The sequence below is a fragment of the Aulonocara sp. 'chitande type north' Nkhata Bay genome, linkage group LG10 (assembly GCF_057382095.1).
Source record: "Aulonocara sp. 'chitande type north' Nkhata Bay isolate Kocher_YH1m ecotype deep benthic linkage group LG10, A_spYH_male_GT1.1, whole genome shotgun sequence".
Lineage (NCBI taxonomy): Eukaryota > Metazoa > Chordata > Actinopteri > Cichliformes > Cichlidae > Aulonocara > Aulonocara sp. 'chitande type north' Nkhata Bay.
Genome location: NC_141353.1, coordinates 26,580,997 through 26,606,803, shown reverse-complemented (window position 1 = coordinate 26,606,803; position 25,807 = coordinate 26,580,997). Strand labels below are relative to the sequence as shown.

The window sequence follows — 25,807 nt, the reverse complement described above, 5'->3', positions numbered from 1 at the left end:
AAACATTCTGTGGCACTGTGCTGAGCACTGCACCACATCATTGGCTTTGCACACCCGTCTGGTTAGAGCAGCAGTGATGCTAAAATCCAGTGGAGATCTGCAAGTAATATTTAGATACACGTTAGGATTATACAGTTAAAAGTCCATGTAGATCAACTGAAATATGTAGCAAATCAGCGCTATATTTTTTCTATATCATCTCTTCTGTCATTATGTAGCATGTACACATATGTATTGTATTCCTGGACCTACCTTATTACTACAGGCCTCTGGACTGTGCTTAAATTGTAAACTGTATAAGCCTCTGTTGTGTTTTCATATCACACACTGCACACCGGTGTATTTTAAATCAAACACTCAATATGTGATCGAAGTGCAGACTTTAACATTTAAACAAAGGTTTGCATTGACTGTTTTGCAACCACAGCCCTTTTCATTCATACTGGCACAAATATGTGAAAGCAAGGGTGATATGCAGAGCAATAGGAACGACATGGTATGATGGCTCATAACATGAAGATATGGGAAAGAGCTGATGATCAGTAAGCAGCAGTCTGGCTTCACGCAGAGAAAGGGCACTACAGATGTGATGTTTCCTTTGAGAGTGTTGGTGCACTGTGTCTGTGGATAAAGAAAGACCTAGTGGGGTGCCAAGAGAGAAAATGTGATACTGTATGAGGAAGCCAGCAATGGCAGAGAAGTGTGTGAGGATGGTGGAGGATATATATGAGGATGGCTAGACATTGTGCAATAGGAGTAACAGATGGGTTCAGGGTGAAGATAGGATTACATCAGGGATCGGCTTTAAACTCCTTCTTGTTCGCAGTGGTGACAGGCAGGTGAACAGGAGAGTGCAGGCAGGGTGGCGTGGGTGGAGACGAGTGTCAGAGGTGATTTGTGACAGAAGGATGGCAGCAAGAGGGAAAGAGAAAGTAGGGAGACCTGTTATGATTCATGGCTTGGAGACAGTGTCACTGACAAAAAGACAGGAGGCCGAGCTGGAGATGGCAGAGTTAAGGTTTTCATTGGGAGTCATAGTTGAGCAGTTTGGAGACAAAGTTAGAGGCAGGGCTGAGGTGGTTTGGACATGTGGCGAGGAAGGATAGTGGATACACTGGACAAAGGATGGAAAAGAGGAAGACCACAGAGAAGATTCATGGATGCAGAGGGTTGGTGTGACAGTTTCTGTATTTATTAACTAAAAAGCTACTCTATTGGATGACTGACTTTGGCCATTATTCGGTTATCCTGCTACTTCTATCAGAAATCTCCTTATCAATAAACTCTACATGTTTGTTTCCACTGGCAGCCATGCATGCCACTACCATAAAATTGCATCCACCACGTTTGACAGATGATGTGATATGCTTCAGATCAGGAGCAGTTTTTCTCCTGCTCCATGCTTTTCTCTTTCCACCATTCTGGTACAAGTTAACCTGGGTTTCATCTCTCCAAATATATATATTTTTTCTACAACTATGTAAGCTTGATTTAAAATCCACTGTGATGGTGGAAATTTAACTGCCCAAAGGGTTATGAATCCAACAGTACACCAGATTTAAGACTATTGGGGAAATCATTATTAAAAGAAATTAGGTAAACAAGTAAAAGCTAGCTGAAACGTCCAAGAATGATGTCCATGTGGGACACTTATTATAAATTCATAAGGTAGGGTCTTTAAAGGATGTTCAAATAAGTTATTAAAAGATAAACATATTGTAGTCTGATGTAGACGAAAAATATTTGTACCCCTGAAAATAATCAAGGTAGCCTATATTGGATTAATTGGTGTACAGTGAAAGAATCAGCTTAAATCTGCTTAATATTATTATCGATATGCGCGGGAAACGTCCAGTATTTCCACTCAAACCACGTGTTTTTTGACAAAAGTAAAAAGGTGTAAAGGGTTAAGGATCATCTCAGCAGCAGATTCAGATTCAGCAGCTTTGCTCTCTGCTCTCAGCAGTCGCGCTCTGCGAGCAGCGCTGGCTCGCTCCGATATTTCAACTCGCTGTGGATTGTGGGAGACGGGGACACTGCCCAGGCTTGTTACCGGAGACCGAGAGGAAAATTTTTCCGCTCCTCTCTCGCATTTGTAAGTAATCCGCCAGCTTCGCGCACAGCCGTGTCAGCTCTGGTGTTGGCGTTTCGTGTCGATCGAGCCGGTCTCCGTTACCCCGGCTGAGACGTTAACGTTGCCATTTCGTGCTTTTTTTTTCCCTGGCATGGAGGCCGATAGGGAGACCGTGTTGCTGGGGCTGACGGGCAGGAAGGGGAGGGAAGGAGCGGGCAGCTGCCGCCACTCTCGGGTGGAAATAACCCCGGTAGAGCCCGCTGACCCGAGCATTAAAATCGTCCTCGGGTCGCCTGACAGCTCGGTATTTGGCGTTAGTCACGCGCACGGACTGTGGGGGAATTAAACGCACGCGCGCTAGGCATCCGGCGGGCTGTTGACACGCGGAAATAGCTGTCAGTGGCGGTTCAGCCCACCTTACACCTGGTCAGAGTAGAAAAATGCCGCAGATGTTGCGGGAGAAATAAAACGTGCTTGCTGTGTGTTGGTGGGGGGAAAAAGCTGAAGAGCCGCGGGAAACGGGGGCTTGGACACTGTATCGCGCGCGGAGTGTTTGCGTTGGGAGAAGGGGTTTTGGGGAGGGGTGGCGTGGCCTGTGCTGTGGGCTAATTGATTACCACACAGCTAATTGGTATCTGCATCTGGTGCAGCAGCATTGATTTCGCTCGCAGTAATCTTTACGTTTCGTAAAGCGGCGGGGTGACTTGCGAAGTTTTTATTGCCTTACCGCGTGCGTATCACGTTTACGTTTGATGAGCGACCTCTCTCGAGATGTCTGGACCGTAAAATGTCACATTTGGGTTGCGCAATTTCCCCATGGTGACATAAAATGAAAGGCTTATTTGGGTCCTCTGCAGTTTCTCATCAAATGGTCAAAAGAGTAGGAGTCCCGAGGGAAAGCGGCATACTGTGTGTACTAAAAAACACCCCCCCCCCCCCTTCTTTAAGAAGCACCCATGACATCAAACTCATTTATGTCTGGAATTTAATGGCTGTTCCACCCAGTCCTTGTTATCTGTGTATTTATTTATAATTTTTACTTTGTAAATCCAAGAAAGGGGCTCCAATCACAGGAAAGTTAAAGCAGGGGTACGTTTTCCTATCAAAGGATTACTCTGTTTATTGGCAGATTGCTTAATAGAGTACTGGGTCTGGTCCACAATGTTTGCAGCAATTTAAGAAGCTGATAAAGATAAATCTTTTTGATATTTGGCTATGGGTATTGGTCTTTTTGTCATGCACAAATTATTGTTTGTAATAAAGGAGATCAGTGTTGTTCAGATTTGTCAATGGATCGTGGCTGATGTGCCCGTGCAGAGCCTGACGCTGGTAGCAGTGACAGCATCATGTCCAGCCGAGGAGGAAAGAAGAAGTCGACCAAGACCTCGCGGTCCACCAAGGCCGGGGTCATCTTCCCCGTGGGGCGTATGCTGCGCTACATCAAGAGGGGATTGCCTAAATACCGCATCGGGGTGGGAGCTCCTGTCTACCTGGCTGCTGTCCTCGAGTATCTTACTGGTGAGATTTATTTTGCAATGGAAGAGAGTGGTTAAATATTAACAGACAGCAACACAAGGACTGACTCCAGAATCAAGACAATAGAACTACCAAATGACTACTTTAAAATCATTTTAGGGGTATGTAAGGGCACTTTAAGAAAGAAAAATCCCTGTGACGAAGCATGCTTTGTTATTTACATATTTGTAAATCTATTGGATAGCAATAGATGGATATCCAATAGAATGCAAAGTGCTGCAGATTAGCTGCTATTAGCGATGGTGATGCTAGAGGATACTGATGAGGAAGCACTGGAAATCTGTTTATTGAGGGATTTCACAGTTCAGAGATCACCCATGTTTGTCCTGATGTTTGCTTCAAATGACATTCGGAGGCACATTTACTCTTTGAAGACCTCATGAAAGTTAATCAGGTTCACTCATACATTCAGCATTCAGGACACAAAGCTGTTTTTTTTAAAGCACCCTTGATTATTTTTTCTTCTTTTTCTTTTAAAAAAATCCATGTAGCTGAGATTCTGGAGTTGGCAGGTAACGCGGCCAGAGACAATAAAAAAGGCCGTGTGACACCACGACACATCCTGCTGGCCATCGCCAACGATGAGGAGCTGAACCAGGTGAGCTGCTCTATAAATAATGATCCTAACTTCCAGGTGGTGCAGGGCATCATGGACATTGTCTTGGTTTGTCTAATTTCACATTTGCAACTGTTTCAGTTGCTAAAAGGCGTGACCATTGCAGCAGGTGGAGTCCTGCCCAACATCCATCCAGAGCTGCTGGCCAAGAAGAGAGGCGCCAAGGGGAAACTGGAGACGCCTGTCTCACCTGCCCCCGAGAAGAAACCCAAGTCGGTCAAGAAAACGACAGCTAAGAAACTGAGTGGGAAAAAGGCAGGAGGCAAGGCTAAGGTATGCCTTAATGTGAACAAGACTGATGCCTTTAAGAGCGACTGTGACTGAATTTAACTGTTTGAAGTGTATCATTAGTCGTTACTGCGCTTAATTGTCGGGCATGTCTCAAAATCAGTCCAGACTATTGGGTTTTGTTTTTTTTAAAAAGCATCCATACTGACCATAGCGGCAGATGCTAGACACTCCACTGCTGATTGCAGGGAAGCTATTCCTGTCCAAAGTGCTTGCAGCTCTCCTGCTGATAGCTGTGGAGCTGCACCACTTCACAAACACACGTTTGACCCATTGTGGCTGTAAGAGAGGAAATACACCCTCTTTACACAAACCAAGCAAATTGAGACTAATCAAATTTGGAAAGACAAGTAGGAGCAGAAAACCCCCAGCCTTCAACAAAACATACACAATGTTTAAGCAAACCTTTTTGCCCCAGTTATGTCTGGAGTGGATTTAACACTTCTGGAGCTTAAGTTTGGAACAAAATAATTTGCATTCAGGTAACATCAGGAAATTATTATTAAAAATTGAGATTTCATCCTTTTCCACATTGTAGGAAAAATAAAACGGGAACTAATGGCACTGCAGGATTTACTGTTTTAACTTTCAGAAATATATGCAACTGAAGGCACAAAACTGAGGCAAGATATTATTAAAAACTGCAGCTTTAACACAGAGGCAGTAGCTGACCTCTGACCCTCCCATGGTGGGGGCATTATTGCTGCAGTGTCACATGTCAACATGTATTCTGTGTCCTCAACAGAAACAGGGTGAGGTGAGCAAGGCGGCGTCAGCAGACAGCACTACAGAGGGATCTCCATCTGACAGCTTCACCGTGCTCTCCACCAAGAGCCTTTTCCTGGGTCAAAAGGTCAGTCCTCTATCAATTCAGACATGCACTAACCTCAACACAGGTCACCGCTAATTATACAGAGTCGAGTTCAAGTTTTAGATGGTGATTCATGAGGCTTACGAAGAAAGTCTACACAAATCTTTTATAGATGCAGTAAAACATACGTAGAGCCATACGTTGGATATTAAAGGCTGGTGAGGGTTTTAAGGGGACTCTATTGTGCTAAAAAGCAATGCTGAGGTCAGCGTTTAATAACTTTTCATTTAAAGGATGGACAGCTTGAGATAATGTTTTTCTTATTTCAGTTGTGAGTTTTTTTCTGTTTTCAATGTGACCTGTGTTTCTTTAGCAACCAAATGCTCTGTGTGTACAACTCAAATCAGATAAGAAGCAGAAAAGAATCCTTCATGCGCTGCCACAGGGTCTCTCAGGCTCTTGGTAGACTCAATAGACTACAAACTGTTGCCTCCATATTACGTCCGACTGTTTTTATTCAGTCTTTTATCTGTGCTGCTCCCTCATGACTGAACTAGATCTAACACGGGAAATCCGACAAAGATGATTTGATAACATCGAAGCCATTCAGTTGGTGTCTTAAAAGGAAGTTTAAGTTTCTGTTTAATATAAGTTTCCTCACACTGAACATTGTGATAGTTTTGTTGTAACTCACGTGAAGGTCTAATAGGCTTAAATTGGAGTATAGATAGATAGTTAGATAGATAAAGATATGAATGACAGAGATATTTTGTGATCCGTTAGCTCCCATTGCTTTGGTCCTGCTGAGCATTAAAAACTGCTTTTTAACCCTTTGGCTGAGCTGAAACCTGAAAGTAAGTTTGCAACAAGTCATAATCAGAATTCCTTCAAAAGATTTTTTTTTTCAGAATATACTTCAAGAGCATAAGACTGTCATCAGATCAGATGCTCATGAAAATCACTGGAGGTTTAAAAAAAACACATAAAAGGCACTGAAGTGACACTGTATTAGAGAATGAATGACTCAAGAATGATGCAAGAAGTGCCACCGGTTCCCTTTTTATTAATTTCACACATTGAGAATTGAAGATAACTGCTGATTTAATATGAATCTGACCCTTATTCTTACCCTTTGTGCTAACTTTTTTTTCTTTGATGTGTAGACAAATATTTGAATGAACAGCATTCCTGTTTGTCAACACCAGTCTGACTTTTTTCACCTTTCACTAAATGTTTTGGTACTTTATCACAAATTAAACACACAATGGTAATGACATAACAACATCTGGACACTTTACTTGTATTAGACAGTAGTAGCAGTTAGACCACCACCACACAGAATCACCGATATGAGGCAGGGTGGATCCATGCTTTAGTTTTTAGGCCTAATGTCACAGCAGAAATCAGGACTTATGAGACCAGGCAACGTTTTTCTAGATTCATGTTGTCCAGTTTTGGTGAGCCAGTTCAAACTGAAGCTTCAGTTTCCTGTTTGTAGCTGACAGGAGGGGCACCTGGTGTGGTCTTCTGCTGCTGTAGCCCATCTACTTCAAGGTTTGATGTGTTGTGCATTCAGAGATGCTCTTCTGCGTACCCTAAGTTGTAACAAAAGGGTGTATCTGAGTTACTGTTGCCTTTGTATCAGCTTAAAGCAGTCTTCTCTGACCTGGCTCACTTGATATTTCTTCTTTTTTGGCTATTCTCTGTAAATCCTTGTGCAGGAAAATCCTGGTAGACCTGGAAGTCAGCCACGCCATATTCAGTACCCCTTTTAAATCAGCTGTCTTTCAACCATTCTGATGCTCAGTTTGAATGTCGGCAGGTCATTTTGACCATATCTACATGTGCAGAACAGGTTTACCCAACAAAGTGTCCACTAAGTGTACTCATTTTTATTTTGCAAATTCTTGAATCATAAAATATGTTCTTACACTGTTTTAATGCAAAAAAAATAAAAAAAACGCATTGGGAGAAGTAATTTACTTTAAGGTTTCACCTCAGGCCTCAGTCACACAGACTTGGAACTAGTCAGCAACAATCTGGCAACAACCGGTTGCGAAGGAAAAATGCGCCAGGGAGTTGCTTCTCTGTCCCGGTGTGACCGAGGGTTTAGCTTTCACCTGGCAGTTGGCAGCTCTGCATGCTTTGTTCTGCCCTGCGTATGTTGATGCTAATATGTCATTTCATACTAATTAACTTGACATTTTCTTGCTAGTGAATTAGAATTGATTCTGCCCTGATTTAGCTGCCGTCTTCTGCTACCGCTGGTACTTTAAAAGCATAATGACTCTTGGCACCGTGCTTGTGAATCTTTTATGAGCTGTAACAATGAACAAAGAACAATGAAGTGCTTGCATTCCTTGATGATGCATGTAGTGTACTGTAGTGTTTTATTGAAGGATTAAAAAAGTGATTAGATGCTGAAAATATTAAAAGCTTTCAGCTTTTCATTTGCGGATTGGAAATATTATACTCGGCAGCAGCAGAGTATTAGTGCTTGATTGTGTAGCTGACCAAAGATTACAGCAGCAGTTATCATCAGTGGATGATAATTAATCAGATGAATGCAATAAACCTCCCACTGACTATGATAATGAAGTCATTAATAGAAAATCTAGTCTTTTATTCTGTGTGTTTTTTAAGATTCAATTGTTGTAACTGCTATCGTTCTTTCTGATCTTCTTGGCTTCTGTTTTTCTTTGGCACAATCTGGGCGTTTATCATCAACTCTGACTTTCAAATGCTTGTTGCTGAAATATAGTGTCTGGGGAATAGCAGATGACTATTGAATCTTAAGCTGAGAGGTGCTTTTACTGGATGTCTGTTTGAAATGATAAACATTCAGAGGAATACCTTGACATTTTCAATTCTTTTTCTTGAAACTGTTGGTCCTGCTGCCATGAAATAAAACTTTAAAATCAAGTCAACAAAGAAGCAAATTTATCTTTTCCAGTTAATGCAGCAGGATTCTCCTTTGTACTCTACAAAGATTATTGCAGGACATGTAGGAGTTGGAAACCTTGTGGGACACCACGGGACATCCTACTAATATAAGCTTGTTTTAAAATGCGTTCAATAAAAAGAAGTCATTGCATTTAGATGTAGAATACCATAGGCTGCATCCCCTCTGGACAATATACAGTTGCAAATGAAAGCACTTTATCATGTCATTTAAAGGACCAGTGTGCTTATAGTTGGCTTTCAACTAGATACGGTAACATTCAGCTTTAAAGTAGTGTTTAATAAATGCATATAAGGTTTGCAAACTAAAGCTTTTTCAGGGAGTTTTCAGGTGTTTTCTTGCATGCCCTGTGCAAAATTGGCTTTGAATCTAAATTTAGGAAACAAAGTGCACTGTGTCCATTTCTGTAATTCACCAGAAAGTCAAGGTATCCCTACTGAGCTGCAGTGTTACTCTGGTTTTAATGGCTTTGCTTCCTGACCTCTTCCTTCTTGTCCACCTCCTCCTTGGCATGCCTGCTCCCCCCCTTTGCTCTCCGCCTCGCAGCTCAACCTCATCCACAGCGAGGTCAGTAACTTGGCTGGCTTTGACGTGGAGGGGGTCATCAACCCCACCAATGCTGAACTTGAACTTAAAGATGATCTAGGTGAGCTCCTCAACTCCCTGCCCTCCTTCCTTCACCCCCTCTCGTCCGTGTGGGCTTAGATATTCAAAATCATTGAAGGTTCAACAGTACAGCTTCTTCTAACTTAAATCCTTACTGGGTTAAAAAATATCAAAGTTTCAAGCTTCTTAGAGGGCCTTTTTCCACCTGTTCCATTCTTTCACACTGTGAGCAGCTCGGTTCAGATGGTGGACAGTGGAAGAGATATTTTAGGTTTCGGTTTAACAGAAGGTGAAAATCAGGTTTTTAAAATGCAATTTGTAGCACAACCAGTCTGTAGTTTCGACATTAATTGTATTAAACTGTGATTTCTAATCAGCAGGTATTTGAGATGCATTTTTATCTACATTTTCTGTTCCTTAAGACATTTCTATGCTGACGCTACTGCAAAAAGGCTTTAGTTATGTTCACCCATGGCCATTGGGGGAAAATCAGAAAAGATTTTTATCATTGTTTCCTCTGGGTTGATTGCTTTGAGGTGGCAGGTGGTCCTCTGCAGCAGTTGCACTGTTCAGCTGTCATTCAAAGACAGAGGTTCTTTAGTGCTGTAGCTCTCCAAAAAGGTGATTCTGTTCATCTGGACGTAGCGTTTTGTGGGTGAATCCAAGTGACTTTAGGATGAATGACGAAACGTTTCTCCCACAAAACGCTACGTCCAGATGAACAGAATCAACTTTTTGGAGATTTCCTTCCCTGGATGATTGAGAATGCATCGAGACGTTTAGTGCTGTAGCTAAAACTTCCCTGCCATAAGATTTGTATGACATCAACTGTTCGTCTTTGGTTTGGGGCAAATTAATACTTCAATAGTTTGTTTTTCTGCTGACATTAGGTCAACAGTTTCAGAGAAACTTAAGTAACACTGCCTCTTTTCTGCTACATGGAGAAAATGGTTTCTCCTGTGTCTCCCTCATACATGCACTAAAGAGAACTGTGGGGTAAACTAGCATTTAAAAGTAGATACACTCACAATGCACTGAAATGAAACAAGTGCACACAAATTGTGGAAATAAAATTAATAATCTAATTTTGTTTATTGGTTTCATGGGGAGACACACCGTTTGTGGCAGCAGTCTGAAAACACTGAAGTAATGAAATTTTCTAAATTATATGTAAATGAAATATAACATTATAATTGTATAATGTTCTATTTAATAGAAATAGAAGATCAGATATATTAAAGCTTAGTAAACGCCAAATGTTAGATTAGATCTTTTTTGGGGTGTGGGTTTAAATAACTGCGTCTTGTTTTTATTTATGCTTATAATCTATTTGGTTAAAGCTCCTGTAAACGTTCCTTAGTAGACTTATTCGATGCTTGCTGGATGGTCAGCTCCTTGGAAGTAACAGAACTGCTCACAGTGTGAATAAACTATGAGATGCTTTGATTCTTAAAGTAGCCGTTCCTGCTCTTTGACTCGTGAATATAAGAGCAGAAAGGTGGAAATTTTCCTTCAAATCAATAGAAAAGCATGGATAAAATGCCGCTTCTAGGAGAAGAAAGCGATTTCTGTGGAGACTTTCAAGGATTTTCTCAAAGCTCCTCAGAGCAGCGATCCTGCTTGCTCCTCCTGTTGTGTAAATGTGTTGCGGTTCATTCCAGGTTGTCCTCCTTTCAAAGGGCTGCAGGACCTTTTGTAATGCTTGAAGATCAGTGTAGTGCACTGAAGTAGAGCGAGAGAAAACCCGACACGAGCCTCATTTAGGCGCTCACTTCAGCCTGACTGTGAGGTTGTTCACCTGGAGTGCAATCATAACATTCAGGACTCGGGATGACACAGTTGGACGGAATAAATTCTGCTGCTGGAAAACTGTAGGAATAAAAATATTTTGGGGTGTGGTTATATGCCCTGACGATTACACGCTTTTGGATTATTTACTCTATTCTTGTTTTATTTTAAGCAAATCTAGCCAACTGTGCAGTCCTGCTTCCTGATTACATACTGTAACATGACCTACCATTCCCTCAGTTGCCTCCTTGTTCCCTGTGATGTCCTCAGCCAATAAGGAGCGTGCTCACTTTCTCTTTTCTTCTTCTCTTTCATTCATTTATTTCTTTTCTTTTTGCCATCTTATTGCTCCTGGTCACTCACTGTGTTTTTTACCACCATGTTTGTTTGCCTGTCGTTGTTGTTGTCTGTAGTTGCAAGTTGTCCAAGCCGACATTTCCATCGTGGAGAGCGACGCTGTCGTTCACCCGACCAACTCCTCCCTCTATACAGGTGGTGAAGTAGGTAAAGGAACCACTGACACTGCAGACACCACGACTGCCTGTCTGCTCTCCCTCTGCATATCCAGATGGTCAGCGCTGCAGTCTGTGGGCAAACATCACAGCAGCAGCACAGTTTTTATTCTTTAATGAAGCGCTTTTTAGACCACGACCAAGGTCCCTGCTGTTCTTACTGTAAAAGCATAACCACAGAATATATGATCAGAATTGCTCGATGGTTAAAAATTGAAAAGGGAGGAAAAACCATCCTTCATTATCAGTGAAAAATTAACTTGCACAGGCTTGAAAAGTGCAAGTAAAGGCTTTAAGATTAGTGCAATGAGGTACTTGTGGGTAACTGCCAAGATCTGAAAGTTGGCCGCCAAAAAAATGTTCTGCATTCACACGCGATGTTTTCCACAAACCGAAGCCAGTAGGCAAACAAAATGTGGACACTCAACTCAATTGGTTCATGTAAATTTTGGTTTTCATCTCGACTCAGAATGTTTCGAAACTGGTTCCCGCTCGTTCTCATTCGCAAAGCAGTGTAACTGTAGTTAGCTGGGTGACCTCGAACTCCCACGTCAGCACCAGGGGTCGAAGCGCTGACACTGTGTGAGGTTTATATGTGGATGAAAAGCTGGACTGCCACATACTTCTGTGACAGCTTTTCAGAGATGTATCTGGAGCGTAGCGTGTTATAAGCTTTTTGTAAGCGTGTTCAACAAGCTTTCAGAGTCATATCATATCTTCTGCCTAAATTATTCCTCCTGCTTTGTGAGTCTGGCTCCTTGCCACAAAATCTTAAATCAGACTGCATTAAACGTTCATGGTCTCGGCTAACTTTCAAATCTTTGCCAGTTTATTATCACATCATCCAGGTATTATTTCCAGCTGGCCTGCAGAATGTGTAACAATTAACCTGGGTAGCGCATATTTTTGTGCTGTGCTCTCTCCAACAACCTTTCATAGTTATTCCCACCAAAGACAATGTACACAATGTTTATGCTTCTCCTAGTGATTCTCTTAGTCCAAGCATCAAGTAATGCATACACACACTTTCTCAGTGTGATCCTAACACAGTGCTGCTGCTTGTTGTTGCTTTGTTCCACTCGACTGAAACGCAGACAGTCTGGGACTCGCTTCATTTCCTGTGACATTTAACCTCTCTGACTGTGCTGTCAGTTCAGACGGTTAGAAAGAGAGAAAATGTCTAAGACGCTGTTTCCTGAAGCTTCATATTAAAACCCGTCAGGGTTGATTTGTGGCAATTTGGATTAATGACTGAACAAATATTAACTAGCTCTTTACCTACGAGGACCATCACCCTTTGTCTGCTTTTCTTGTAATGACTGTTAAATGATTTCAGGGGCTTTTCTTTAAAATGCTGACTTTTACTCTTACTTCCAGACCTTGATTTTTACCCCCCCCCCCCCGCCTGTTTTTAATATTGTTGCAGCCAGAGCATTCATTTGTCTGCTTCTGGTGACGTTAAATTGCCTCCCCTCTTCTCTCTTTAGCTCTGAGTGCATTTTAAAGTGGTATAAATGTCGTCAGTGAGACATGAATACACATGAAATCAAGTATCCTAGTTAAACTTAAATTGCTAGGACTATTTTACTTTAAGTCCATTCATCAGTGCTGCAAAGCTTTTACATTGTTAACTATAATATTCGCTCACCCACTTTTTTTGTTGCTATTTTGAGAGTGAAAGAAAATACTCTCCTCACTGTATATAAGCCACTATGGAAGGACAGAGGGAAGTAATTACAGACTGAAGCTTTAATACATTAGTTTAACTCTCAGAATGAGTCATTCTGAAAATGGCAGCTTTGAATCCTTACACTTCATTTATGAGACTTTCCCAGACTCTTAAAATTAAAGTAACAGGAACATGTATGTTTGATTATAAATGTGAGTGCAGAGATTCAGAGAGAGGCCGGGGGAAATGATTGACAGCATCATTGTCTGTTGTGTGTCTGCCTGCCTGTCTGTCTGCATGATCACCAGTCAGCTCTCTTCTTGCTTGCTGTTTTTCTCGCTGCAGTATGTGAGGATGCATTCACCTTAGTCCTCTCTCCCCTCGCAGGCTCTGCTCTGGAGAAAAAGGGGGGTAAAGAGTTCGCCGATGCAGTGCAAGAGCTGAAGAAGAAAAACGGCCCTCTGGAGGTGGCTGGTGGTAAGTGCACAGAGGATTATTTTTATTTATATTTTAGATACAGAAAGTAGAGGTTATATCAGGAGGCCTGAAAGATCTCGCTCGGACTTGGCTGTGGTACTGTAAATAAGACATTAAATCATTCTATCACCATTATTTTAACACCACATACAGATAAACATGTGGAAATGATAAAAATTTGGCAGAATGTTTTTTTTTTTTTTTTTTCTTTCAAATAAACGCTGGTGTATTTTAGTGATATAAAAAGATAAATCGCCATAAACACAGGGGTATAAAAACCTGCTACATGATGCTAGGCTGGCAACACAGGTGAACTGAAACATCATCGTCACTGAGTAAGAGGAGTATCAGCTGAACAAGGGGAAATGATATATTTTACTTAGAAATAAATACAAGATCCAAATCCAGAAATTTAAAACTAAATGCCTGCTCAATGATGGAATATCCAGATAATCCTAGTGAGTTGTTTTTTTGTTTTTTTTTTGTTTTTTAATAATTTTTTTTAGACATTTTCAGGCTCGATAAATCCTCTGAAGAGTGACAAGAACTCCTATAATTTCTGGTAATGATTATGAGACCATGTGATGAGCGAGCAGGTTCAGAGTTTAGTTTTCTTTGGAGTCTGAAAAAGTTGCTGATTGGATGAGGTCTACTGCTTTAACCTGCCTACACTAACCTTATCCTCCAATCACATCAGAGTGCTCCTCTCACTGTCTTCTTGTTACTGGCTTGTACAGTAACAAATAAGCATGTGCTTCTTTAAACTTTTAAACTACTCGATTAAAAATTAGAGGAACACTTTTTAATGAGGCTGTGGCATCAAGTCATTTAAAAATCTGGGCTATTGATCTGGTCAGATAAATGGCAGAGAGGTTTGTTGCTGTTTTGGTGTTAACAAGAAATTAACTACAGGTGCACCACCTGTGGGCAGGCGAGGACATGGACACCCAAATTTGTGAATGCAATAACTTGAGAACAAAGCAATGTAGGAATTTTAAATTCCTACCATAGGTGCTGCCACTAGTGTTAGTGTCACTACTGATATCATGAGGTGATACCTGGACCCTACAGAGGTGGCACAAGTAGTCCAACTCCTGATACATCAAAGGGTGCCTTTTCCAGAAGGTTTGCTGCACCTCCCAGCACAGAGAAGCAACAGAGAACGTTGTGCTGCCTGTAACATTCAGCATGACTGGTTTGCTGACGGGTCAATGATAGTCGAGGGACGCACAGGCTTCTACGGGCTAGGCGACGGCACCCTGACTGCTGTTAGGGGACCTATCCGATGCTGTCAGATTGCACCCCAGACTGTCCGGCTCCAGATCCCCCAGGACTGTATCCATGACATTGTCTCGTTAGAAGCACGCCCTGATGTTGTCAAACATGCAAACAAACACGTGGGTCCATCTCCATGTCTGTAGAAGTCAGTGATTGGTCCATCCATACAGTAAAATTGACTAACCTGCCAAAATATTTTTTTTCACTTTGATTTTCGGTGTGTCTTTGAACTCAGGCCCCTGTAGGTTGACAATTTTGATTTCCATAATCAAAGTGGCATCCACTTATTCACTGAACACACACAGTTCATGATGTCAGTTGAGAAATCCAGCATGATTATTCAGTTATTTTCTTTACCCTGACGTCTTGTGTGTTTTCAAAGTCTTCCTTTTATTTAGGAATAAACAATCTCTGGCTTTCACACACACTGTGATGAAAAACCAAAACTGTCCATAAAATAAAAATGAATTTTGCCACCTCACAGGATTAGCTTAACATTTTAAGTGCTCAATAACTATGGAACGCCAGGACTGCCATAATGAATTAATTAAATACACCATTAAATAATTAATTAAATGTGGCAATAATTAATTAAAATTGGAATTAATTAATTAAATAAATAGTTATGACACATGTAATTAATTAATTATTGACACATTTAATTAATTATTTATGTATTTCACATTTTAATTAATTATTGACACATGTAATTAATTAATTATTGACACATTTAATTAATTATTTATGTATTTCACATTTTAATTAATTATTGACACATTTCATTAATTATTGACACATTTAATTAATTATTTAATGATATATTTATTTATTTCATTTTGGCAGTCCTGGCGCCTGGCTCTCGTCATGAAATAATTTTATCTGTCAGCCTCACCCATCAAACTCAGGGGGCGGGGTTAACGCTGCCCATGCAGCTTCTCTAACATTTGATTGGTTGCCGTGCAAAGTAAGTCAAAACAGGTCGATCCTAGAAAATCGATTGCTTGTGTAGACTTGGGGCAGCCAGGTATCCCAGAATGCAGATCAAATCACAAGCAGCAATGGTGGTGGTGTAGTTTTAAAATACCCCGTTTTTCTGTCACCAGCTACACTTTTAACAGTGTTTTAGCCGCGAATGTCGCGACGTATGTCTGGTCAGGTTGTCAACATAGAACATGTTTGCAAAAGTGCTCAGATGTTTTCAGAGATTTCACTAGCTCTGCTAACAGTTAGCATGCAGAGTGCACCGAGGGGGTTACGTTAACCGGTTTGTTTACATATTCCACTCTCCGTGTTCCACATGTTGCATTCGCAGATTCTCGTTTTCACCGAACGATCGTCTCTTTCCGCCTGGTCTTGTGTCTCTGTGCTTCTGTAACATAAAGAACGAGCTGACATTTTTCTCACGAAACCAGCGATCAGCTCAACAGACCCTCAGTTTACCTGCATGCATCCTCCTCCTCATCTGTCAGCTGTTTAACACCTGCTGCTAATTCAAGAAACACGCCTAGTTACCTGGTGATAGTCACAGTTTAACTGGGCAGCCGGTGCTCGATATAACGCAATGTCAGCGCATTTTTCTGCACAAGATAAGTAAATATAGTGTTTTCCCCGAGCGCAGAGCTGCTGGAGCTCGTTTCCTTACAGAGCACTTTATAGGCGAGCCAGCTTTATCAGCGGCTGATGTCCAATCACCGGCACACAGCTTTCAAACCTCAGCTGAGTTTTAGCTCTCAGTGGTTAAACGCTGGACTTCATTCACTCAGGTTCTGTCTGTCGGGTCACGTTTACTTCGCTGTTTTATTTACAACTGAGCAAATCGGTTTGGCTGAGGTTAAAGTTACGTTTCATAACTGCATAGTTTCACAGACGTTTAATGGTTCACTGGCACATGTGTTAGACTGAACTATCATCTAAATATCATCTGTTTTTTAATAGTTATTCAACTGTATTCTAAGCACCAGCTGTCTGTTAGAATGTGATTTTTTTTTTCTCTCTCTGTTGGCAGAGGTATAAAAATGCGCAGGAAAATCTGACATGCATGGCAAACTTCACCGACGATATTTAGGGAGGAATAAACACACATCAAACATAAATGAACCATTTGTCTGTCTCCATAATTGAGAGAATTTTCTCTTCTTATGTCAACACTCTCTCTCTCTCTTTTTTTTTTCTTTTTTTTTGCTTTTTCGGTCATGTTATGTTTACCTGTCAAAGGCTTGTTACAAACTATGAAACACATTGTGCAGACTTCTGGATGTTAGAAGAAAACGAATACTGCTCATGAATGAGACTAAAGGCAGGAAGGTGTCCTTTAAAACTAAACATGTTAATAGGACCTCCCTGTTTATATCATAGTTTATGATATAGCACGTGTATTTCAGTAATAGCCTGCTGAGGCCACTATACGTGCTGGCCTCATATCAAATGTGAAGGCAGACTGAGTCTATGTTTGACGTTTTTTATATCTAATCTTCCTTTTCAAACATTTAAACAGCAGCGAGTCTGCAGCTGAGGGAATACAAATTCAAATTGTCGGAACAGGTTTGCTCGTTTCTTGGATTCATTTGGTGATTTATTAAATGTATAACTGTTATTCTAATCTGCTGCTGAGTCTCTTACACTTTTCTTTATGCTGTATATTTTCACGTCTCTGGAATAGTTGGCAGTTAGATAGTCAGCTGGGAAACTTTGTGTTAACTCATGGAGCTGAGGATATCGTGGATATGCTGACCTCGCTGCGTGGTGTACAGAGCGAGGTCAGCATGATTAATATTCACAATAAAAATATTAGCCGAACATCATGAAGTCTGTATGTGTTTCATAGTGTCGAACAACCTTTGTACAGTTAAAGCCAGCAGTTACTACATGACGGAAACACCAACGTTATCTCTTTTATGTGTTTATACACAGGTCACGCTGATTACTGAACAAAAACCCAAAGATCAGATGTTAAACAGATTTATTTGCTCTCTCTCCTCCTTAAACATGTTTTTAATGTTAGTTATAATTCAGAATTGGCGACTGAAACACGTAGGACACATAAGAACATCAGGAAATAAAACATCGATAAATATAACCTCAGTAAAAGAAGTCAGCGGGGGTTACTACAGCTGTGTACCGGGGCCTGCGCTTTGTCAGTGGGATTGCTTGCGAGGCGAGCGGGTCTATCCCACGCTTTGCCGTGAGACTGGGCAGACATCTCCGAAATCATCGAAACACTTTTGCAAAGAGGCTGTATCTTGACAAACCGACCAGACACATGAAGATTAAACCACTACATTCTCGGCTAAAAAAATATTAAAACGGTATTTGGTAACACACAAACAGGGTTTTTCAAAGCTCAGTTCTGTTAGCTTCCACATGCCGGTTGTTGTGTGCTAGAAACAATGGCCACCAGGCCAAAGCAATGGTTTTGACTCGATCAGCGTTAACCCCGCCCCCTGAGTTTGATGGGTGAGGCTGACAGATAAAATTATTTCATGATGAGAGCCAGGCGTCAGGACTGCCAAAATGAAATAAATAAATATATCATTAAATAATTAATTAATGAAATGTGTCAATAATTAATTAAAATGTGAAATACATAAATAATTAAATGTGTCAATAATTAATTAAATGTGTCAATAATTAATTAAAATGTGAAATACATAAATAATTAATTAAATGTGTCAATAATTAATTAATTAAATGTGTCAATAATTAATTAAAATGTGAAATACATAAATAATTAATTAAATGTGTCAATAATTAATTAATTAAATGTGTCAATAATTAATTAAAATGTGAAATACATAAATAATTAATTAAATGTGTCAATAATTAATTAATTACATGTGTCATAACTATTTATTTAATTAATTAATTCCAATTTTAATTAATTATTGCCACATTTAATTAATTATTTAATGGTGTATTTAATTAATTCATTATGGCAGTCCTGGCGTTCCATAAATAACAACTCCCACCTTTTCGTTCTCACTTCTTTTCGAAGTGTATTGTAACTGTTCCTGGGTCCTTTTTAACAATGTTAACAAGTTTTATTGTAATTTGGTATCCAGAAACATTCTTGATCAGTGTTGTTTCTAGATTTTTTTTTGTAAAATTTTTTTTTTATCTTTTTAATGAAACATTTGGTTTGCTGGAAAGGAAGTATGAGCGTAACACTAAGATGCGCTGAAACTGCCTCTTTTTAAAAATTACTTTAACATTCACACACTGCATCAGATTTTTCCACACTTTGATCTGATTACATGATTGAAAGGGGTTGGAAAAGTGCATATTGATCCACTCGAGCACCACCCAGCTCGTATGACAGTGATGTCAGCGTGTCTCATAAATCTCTCATCTCGCACACCATGCAGAGCAGGGCAGGGTCTTTTTGGCCTTCCAGCTTAAGAAAATGACACCGCAGCCAGGATTAGCTCTTTGGACATGGAAGCCTAGATTTTACACACTTGGACTAATTCATTCTTTACTTAAAAGCTCAGTGTTGAACTTGAAACCGTGAATCCAGGAACTTTTTTTTTTCCTTTTGGTCATGACTGTGATCAAAGACATTTAGCACTGGCACATCGCATCTGTTCTTGGCGACTTTAGTCTGCAGCTACAGGGATTGGCCTTCAGAGAGCAATATTATTTTAGTCCTTAAAGATTATTTTATCTTTCAGTCTGTTCGCTCTTAGTGCCTCTCTTATTCTTTCTCCATCTGTCTCTGGTTCTTTCGCTTTATCTCTCTCATTATTCATCACTCACACTCACTTTTTCAAATGCTGCCCACCTTCAGCCAAGTTCGCTCAGTATCCTAATCCTGCTTTCTATGCGGAGCTCGTAAATAGATAACCAGGTGACTGAACACCAAGCCAGCAGCGCCTGACGGGGATTCTGGGATCGGCCCTGTGGTCACGCTGACCACACCTGCCTCAGGACAGCTGTCCAAAAGGTCCTCAGTGATGTCTTTTACCAACATTTTTGTCTCTCTGCAAGCAAAGTTTCACATTTTAAGTCCAGGCAGGTACTAAAGTGAATTATTCAACCCCAGGTTATTCATTTAGTTTAATATTCTGCAATTACGAGTGATTTTTAGGTGGTAATTTCTAAAATTACTGCTGCTGCCTGCATAATAACATAAAAGAAAACGTTAGCTGAGTAAGTAAAAGCTAATTGTTTTATTTATACAGCAAAGCTCAGAGTGCATGAAATTTCCCTTCATTAGTTTTCTGCGAAGCCTGACTTGCTCTGCTGATTATAGAAGATTTTTTAAATGAGCAGCCAAGATTCTGAATTTTGGATTGAATAAACAGCAAAACTGATAATTTTACTGATTTACAGTTAGCTCATTAAATCTGTAACATTTACTGTTCTTAGAGGATAAATCGATTCATTTGTAATACACTCTGCACGAAAAGCAGCAGTGGGTTTATCTATTAACAAGAAGCCAAAACTCGATATGGCTTAATCATCAGTGCCATAAAGCTCCATTGTTGTCCAGCACTATAAAATTGCAGGAATTAACCACACTCTTGCACATGTTCCTGCGTGACTAATGAAGGAACTTGCCACTGCACTTTATTCACAATTAGTCCCACAAACACCATCCTGCTGCTCTAGATGGCCCCATGCAACCCTAAGGCTGGATGGGTCATCCCAGTCCAGCAGAGATGAAACAAATAAGGTCTGAGGGTAAATAAAAAGGTGTTTATGTAATAAAAATATTTAGTGTTTTGTTTTTTGTAATATATGTCAGATGACAGTACATAATGCCAGTCATGTTTCCAGTGGATGCATATAATAATCAACAAAGTTTCATACAGAACTGATGGATGGATTTTGTCTGTAAAATTGAACAAAAATTTAGTTTCATCTTTTCAGGAACCATTTGAATTTTCTCTCTAGCACAAAATGGTTGAGGGATAAGCTAATGTGAAGTGCACGTGGTAAAAGCACATTCTTCTCTCCGAAACATCTGAATTTTGTCTCTAGGAGAAATTAAGACTGACAGACCTGGGGTCAATAAAGGGTTAACATGAGTATCAAAATTTAAATGCACAATATGATTAGCCTGGCCATCGACCAGCAGCTGGCACTGGGTATATATATATTTTTTTGTTTGTTTGTTTTTTTTTAGCCTGTAAATGGCAGTATCAGACCCACAGGTACATGCTGGGTTCCTGAAGGTTCTTGTCTCTTGCAGCAATGTGATGGTGTTCATATTTCAGTGGCAGATTGATTAAAAGACAGCGATCATTAGCGTAACCAGATAAGTTCCTTGCACCTAGATGCAGAAAATCCACATAAGTGTTGCAGGGCTGGATTTCATCATCGTTTGATCGGCAGGTTATGCGCAGTGCACAAACACCACCACACACACTTCCTCCCACCCAAACCATAAAACAAATTGGACTCGGCAGGCAGTCATGAAAACCATAATCATCATCGTCCTTCAACTTTACCTCACAACCAGATCACACATGCGGCGTGACTGGCTCTCGCTCAGCTGTGTGAAGTCTCTCCGTCCTCTCTGAGCCATCTGGAAATGAACTCGTCCTCAGCGTTGACTTCGGTCCAGTCACACGTTCGCTGTGGGCTAATAAACTCTGACTGGAGGCTTTTGCACTTCACAGAATCAGAGGCTTTGGCTGAGTTATACTTTTTACAGCTGCTGGGTTTGAGGGAAGACTAAGCTAAATGTTAAACAACAGAGTACAGGCTTCTCTCATTTTTCTTTCTCTTACTTTCACTTCATTCCTTTTTCTTCCCCGTCTTTGCTGTTCTACTTTTCTTTTCCCCCCTTCTTCTCTGCTGTCTGGAGGAACAGCCCACCTCACTGAAATATCCTGGAGATTTTGGAGATTTTCCACTAAGCAGTGATCTTTTAGCACCTTTGGCCTCCAAACAACTTGTAGGTTTTTATTTCTGACAAAACTGAGTGAAAGAAGCTGTGACATTTGACTGTTCTGACTAAATGAATCTCGGGCTGTGTTTCAAAAAACTCATAATTGCAACAAGACTAAAAATGTTGGCATTTTGTGCAAGCATAGTATTTATCCTTACTTGTTTCCCAGTTCTTCTCCGTCTGGTGTCTCGATTTCCTCTCCTCTTTCCTTCATAGTGATTAACCATTCTTTCCTCCCCCTTCTCTCAGCCGTGTTGACCGCTGGCTTTGGCCTGCCTGCTAAGTACGTTATCCACTGTAACAGTCCAGGCTGGGGCTCCGACAAGTGCGAGGAGATGCTGGACAAGACGGTGAAGAACTGCCTCGCTCTGGCAGATGAGAAGAAACTGAAGTCTGTGGCCTTTCCCTCCATCGGGAGTGGAAGGTAAGAAAACACGCAGATGAAAGACGCCTGTAAAAACAAGACACTCTTAGAAAATGTAATGTTATCTGGTCCACATCCTGTATATCACCAGTATGCAGTATGATTATCCACTTAAGGACATTTTTACTTTTACTTTTTTTTTTTTTTTTGGTCTAAAGCTAAAAGTGTTTTTTTTTTTTTTTTTTTTTTTAAAAAGGGGGATAATATGAACACTTTGGAAACCCAAAAAACTGTACTGAGTTCTCCTGAAATAACATTCCAGCTGGGAGAAACGTCTCAGATCTCCTTTGAGTAGCATTCTTGGATCTTCGGCTATAGAAAATATTGTTCATGCTCATGTTTATGTGCGTACCCATACAGTTTTCCTTCTTTTATTTTGTAACTTAAAATGAGGATTGAGACGAATTCTTTGGCAACAGAGGTGAACACATCCAGCTTGATCCCATAGAAAGCACTGAGAGCAGCACAATGAGGTCATAGACTGTATATAAAAGATGGAGATGACCAACATGACATCCTGACTGTACGTGATGTTGCATTTTAAGCGTTTTTTTTCCCTATAAGGCTGAAATCAAACCCGCTTCTAGTGCCAATCTTCATTTTAGATTTACATACTTGATATTAATTACTCAGAATTACTTTACTGAATATTTGACAATGGTTCAAAGTTCAAACAAAGGTTTGATTGAAAAGGTAACTCTGCATGTTGTAGCATCAAAATTAAGCAATAAAGCAACATTTTCCAAAGTAAAATGCTATGTGGCTTTACATTAGTCAACTTAACACACATTCACATCTGTCTGAGGAGAAATTGGCAAAATTTTTGGTGATCTGCAAACATCTTATGTCTTTACACACTTGTTGTTTTCTTAAACTCTATAAAAGATGAACAGGCCTGCAGAAGTTGACTCCTGCATAGCAATCAGATTGCTTTTTCTGGTCTAAAGCCACATCTTTGCATTTTCATAGAAATAAATGATATTTAATTTTAATGAAGAAATGATAATTATGGCCTCATTTAGAGGAGACTGAGATAAAATAGGTTGTGATTTAATCCAGAGTGTATTCCTTGACCAGTTGCCTATTGGTAGCATGAAATCCTTTGCAAACCTCTGCGATTTCTTTGGTGGTAGTAGTTTACATGGAATATGCTGACTTGTTTGCAACTCAGTCTTTATTTAGCAGGAGTGAAACTCTGAAAAGTGTGGCCCAGGCTGTTCACCTTTTAAAGTGAAAGCTGTGCCTTTTGAAATATGTTTGCCGTAGTAAGGCTGCTGAACGTGAACGTCTTCCAAGTTTCACTATGGCTGGGAAATTAAATTGGCGGATGTTTGCAGACAAGTCGTCATTTTTCCTGCAAACTACAGACAACTGCAGCAATCTGCTAAAGCAATCACATGGAGGTTTTTTTGGTGCTGCACCTTCTTTGCAACAGATTTAACTCAGCTTCACGCAAAAACCTTCAGCATGTACTCCAAACTAGTCAACGTTTATTTTAACCTCGTCGGATGGTCGCACAGTTTAGGCCTGTGTTACTGAGGTCTAAACAAGATAGTTAGCATGAGCTTTAGTTAACCCACACCACCCACTCATCCAAATGTGGCTGCATTCAGTATCTAAAGACCAAAATGCCAACAAGACGACAATTTCAAGACCAGTGGATGATGTTATACTGGCTACGTCTGACTTTTTTAGCTAACGATGTGTAATTAGCCTGCTAAACTTTTTAGCACTTTTACTTTTGTTCTCATTAGCATTTAGCTTGAAACCTTTTTTTTCTCATTTCTTATCTTGATAATCAGAAGCTCAGATTTGATCTTCCCAACCTTTGTTAAGCCACTGGTTGGAAACCAGCGAATAACGGTGGGCAGCCAAAGTTCAGGTTCATGAGGTTTGAACAGCTATAGGAAAAACTTTACCTCGCCATTCACCCTTTTACAGCTTAAAATTGGTGCCTGAGTTGAAAGCAGTAAAACTTGGTTCCAAATTCAATCTATAATATGTGCCTAGTAAATAACTACCTTCATGTGTATCCTTACCACTAACATAATGACAATCTCTGCAGTGTGTGCGTGTGAGACCACATTTCACCAAGTGTGTGCGAACTCTCCCATCAGGAATGGTTTCCCGAAGCAGACGGCAGCCCAGCTGATCCTCAAGGCCATCTCCAGTTATTTTGTGGCCACCATGTCTTCCACCATCAAGACCGTCTACTTCGTGCTGTTTGACAGCGAGAGCATCGGGATCTACGTGCAAGAAATGGCGAAGCTGGAGACGAGCTAAAAGTACGGAATATTCCCCTCCTTGTTTTTACCTGCAAGGAAAGAAGGCGGCGTTTACTAGTGATCGATTAATTTTGAAGAGAAGAAAAAAAGAAAATTTTTTCTTAAGGCTGGGAACTTGTTTTTGCATTAAGTTTGTAAAATTCCTATATTGTTTTTAATTTCCTATTTACTTGTCATCACTGGCATTTAAATGTAGACGTGCACTGTTCATTCTGCGGTCTTTTAACACACAGTGCCACACAAAACAGATTGAACAAGTGAGAACACTCACTCTAAGATTTAATTTTCAGAACATATACGGTTTAAAAAGATGCTATGAGACATTGCTACACCTCAAGTACAAAAGGCTTCCAGAGAAGGCCGATAAATACGGGTTAATGCATGTAAACACAGTACAGTCAATAAAAACAGCTACCCTCATTCTTTCGTGCTTAGTAACACAGGACACTTAATCGTGTGTTGTATTTTTTTGGGTATTAAGTCTACATTTTTGGATAATTTCTGTTGGTATCGCACTGTGTAATGAAAAGCGTAAAGAAAAGTTCCGTTTGGTTTGGTCTTTACGAGATCGGTGTTAAAGACTAAAGGAGAGTTTTGTTTTTGTGTTGTGTGTTGCAAATTCCTCTTTTTTTTTTTCTTTTTTTTTTGCCTTTGATTCCACAGGCAAAAGATGCTTTCGCAGTGTGCTGCAGATGCCTTCAATTTCCAAAAAAAACCTCAATTGGAAAGAGTTTATTGATATGTCTTGACCCTAATATTAAGAGTTTATACTTGCACCTGGAAAAATGTACATTTACATTGAATAAGTGGAGATTGGAGGTCTTTGCAGAGCAACAATAGGTTATATTGTGTGTTCCTATAAGTGTTTATATAGATGGAGTATTTGTGAAATGTTATAGTAAAATAATGAACTGTAACATAGATTTTTATTTTCTATTTTAATTTTCTGACTGATTCTAAGTGGCACGGTATTTGGAAGGAAAAAAAAATGTAGAAGTGTGTTTGTCTTTGTTAAGCCATAAAACATACAGTATGTACTCATTCAGAGGCTGTCTTGCTGTTGCTTTTGGTTTTTGGTTCTTTCCATTCAGCCACCACCAGATGGCGCCCTATAATCACAAATTGGACTTTCCATCTCAGCCATTTTCTTGTGCAGCAGCAGACCTCTTCACACAGACAGCGGTTGATTTGAGGTTGGATTTGAATTGGGACTATTTGAACGTACATGAGGAACCGGACTGTTTTGCTGCATTTAGACTTTTCAACAGTCTAACTTTTTATGGGGGGAAAAAAAAAAAAGTAAGGTGCTTTCTAATAATTGCTACAATTGATGATTGCAAAAGGTCTGTACACACTCCGGTAATAAAATACCTTCAAAAATTCTGAGATCATTTTGTGTTTCATGCAGATCTGTGGGATGCTGCCAGTAACCGTGAGCTTCATGATTAAAAATGCATGTGTGAGCGTGAAGTTTAATTGAAATAGAAGCCTTCGTTGTCCCCTTTGGAAAAGAGTGTGTGTATGCTGGATGTAGTAATAAATCCCTCTCCACTGTTTTAAAGTGAGCATAATTGTAAGTGTTGCAGAAC

General features: G+C 40.1%; 1 protein-coding gene across 2 annotated transcripts; it reads left to right on the top strand.

The window, feature by feature from the left end:
* The first annotated feature begins 1,948 nt into the window (after nucleotides 1–1,948).
* Nucleotides 1,949–25,501, top strand: macroh2a1 (macroH2A.1 histone). 2 transcript variants are annotated; one of them, XM_086309310.1, is made up of 9 exons: nucleotides 1,949–2,095; nucleotides 3,392–3,592; nucleotides 4,102–4,208; nucleotides 4,308–4,499; nucleotides 5,260–5,367; nucleotides 11,095–11,185; nucleotides 13,250–13,339; nucleotides 21,759–21,933; nucleotides 24,051–25,501. In XM_086309310.1, exons 2-9 carry the CDS (start codon nucleotides 3,421–3,423, stop codon nucleotides 24,214–24,216), a joined length of 1,101 nt encoding a protein of 366 aa, XP_086165436.1. In that variant the 5' UTR covers nucleotides 1,949–2,095; nucleotides 3,392–3,420; the 3' UTR covers nucleotides 24,217–25,501. The 2 variants fall into 2 exon arrangements, with proteins under 2 accessions (XP_086165436.1, XP_086165435.1); XM_086309309.1 differs by lacking the exon at nucleotides 11,095–11,185 and adding an exon at nucleotides 8,834–8,933.
* The last annotated feature ends 306 nt before the right edge of the window (nucleotides 25,502–25,807 follow it).

Bases quoted from the DNA above. Each gene is read 5' to 3' on its own strand.
- macroh2a1 (XM_086309309.1), top strand. From the start codon at position 3,421: ATGTCCAGCCGAGGAGGAAAGAAGAAGTCGACCAAGACCTCGCGGTCC. The intron at 13,340-21,758 runs GTAAGTGCACAG...CCCTTCTCTCAG, and splicing joins CCCTCTGGAGGTGGCTGGTG to CCGTGTTGACCGCTGGCTTT. The intron at 21,934-24,050 runs GTAAGAAAACAC...CTCTCCCATCAG, and splicing joins CCCTCCATCGGGAGTGGAAG to GAATGGTTTCCCGAAGCAGA.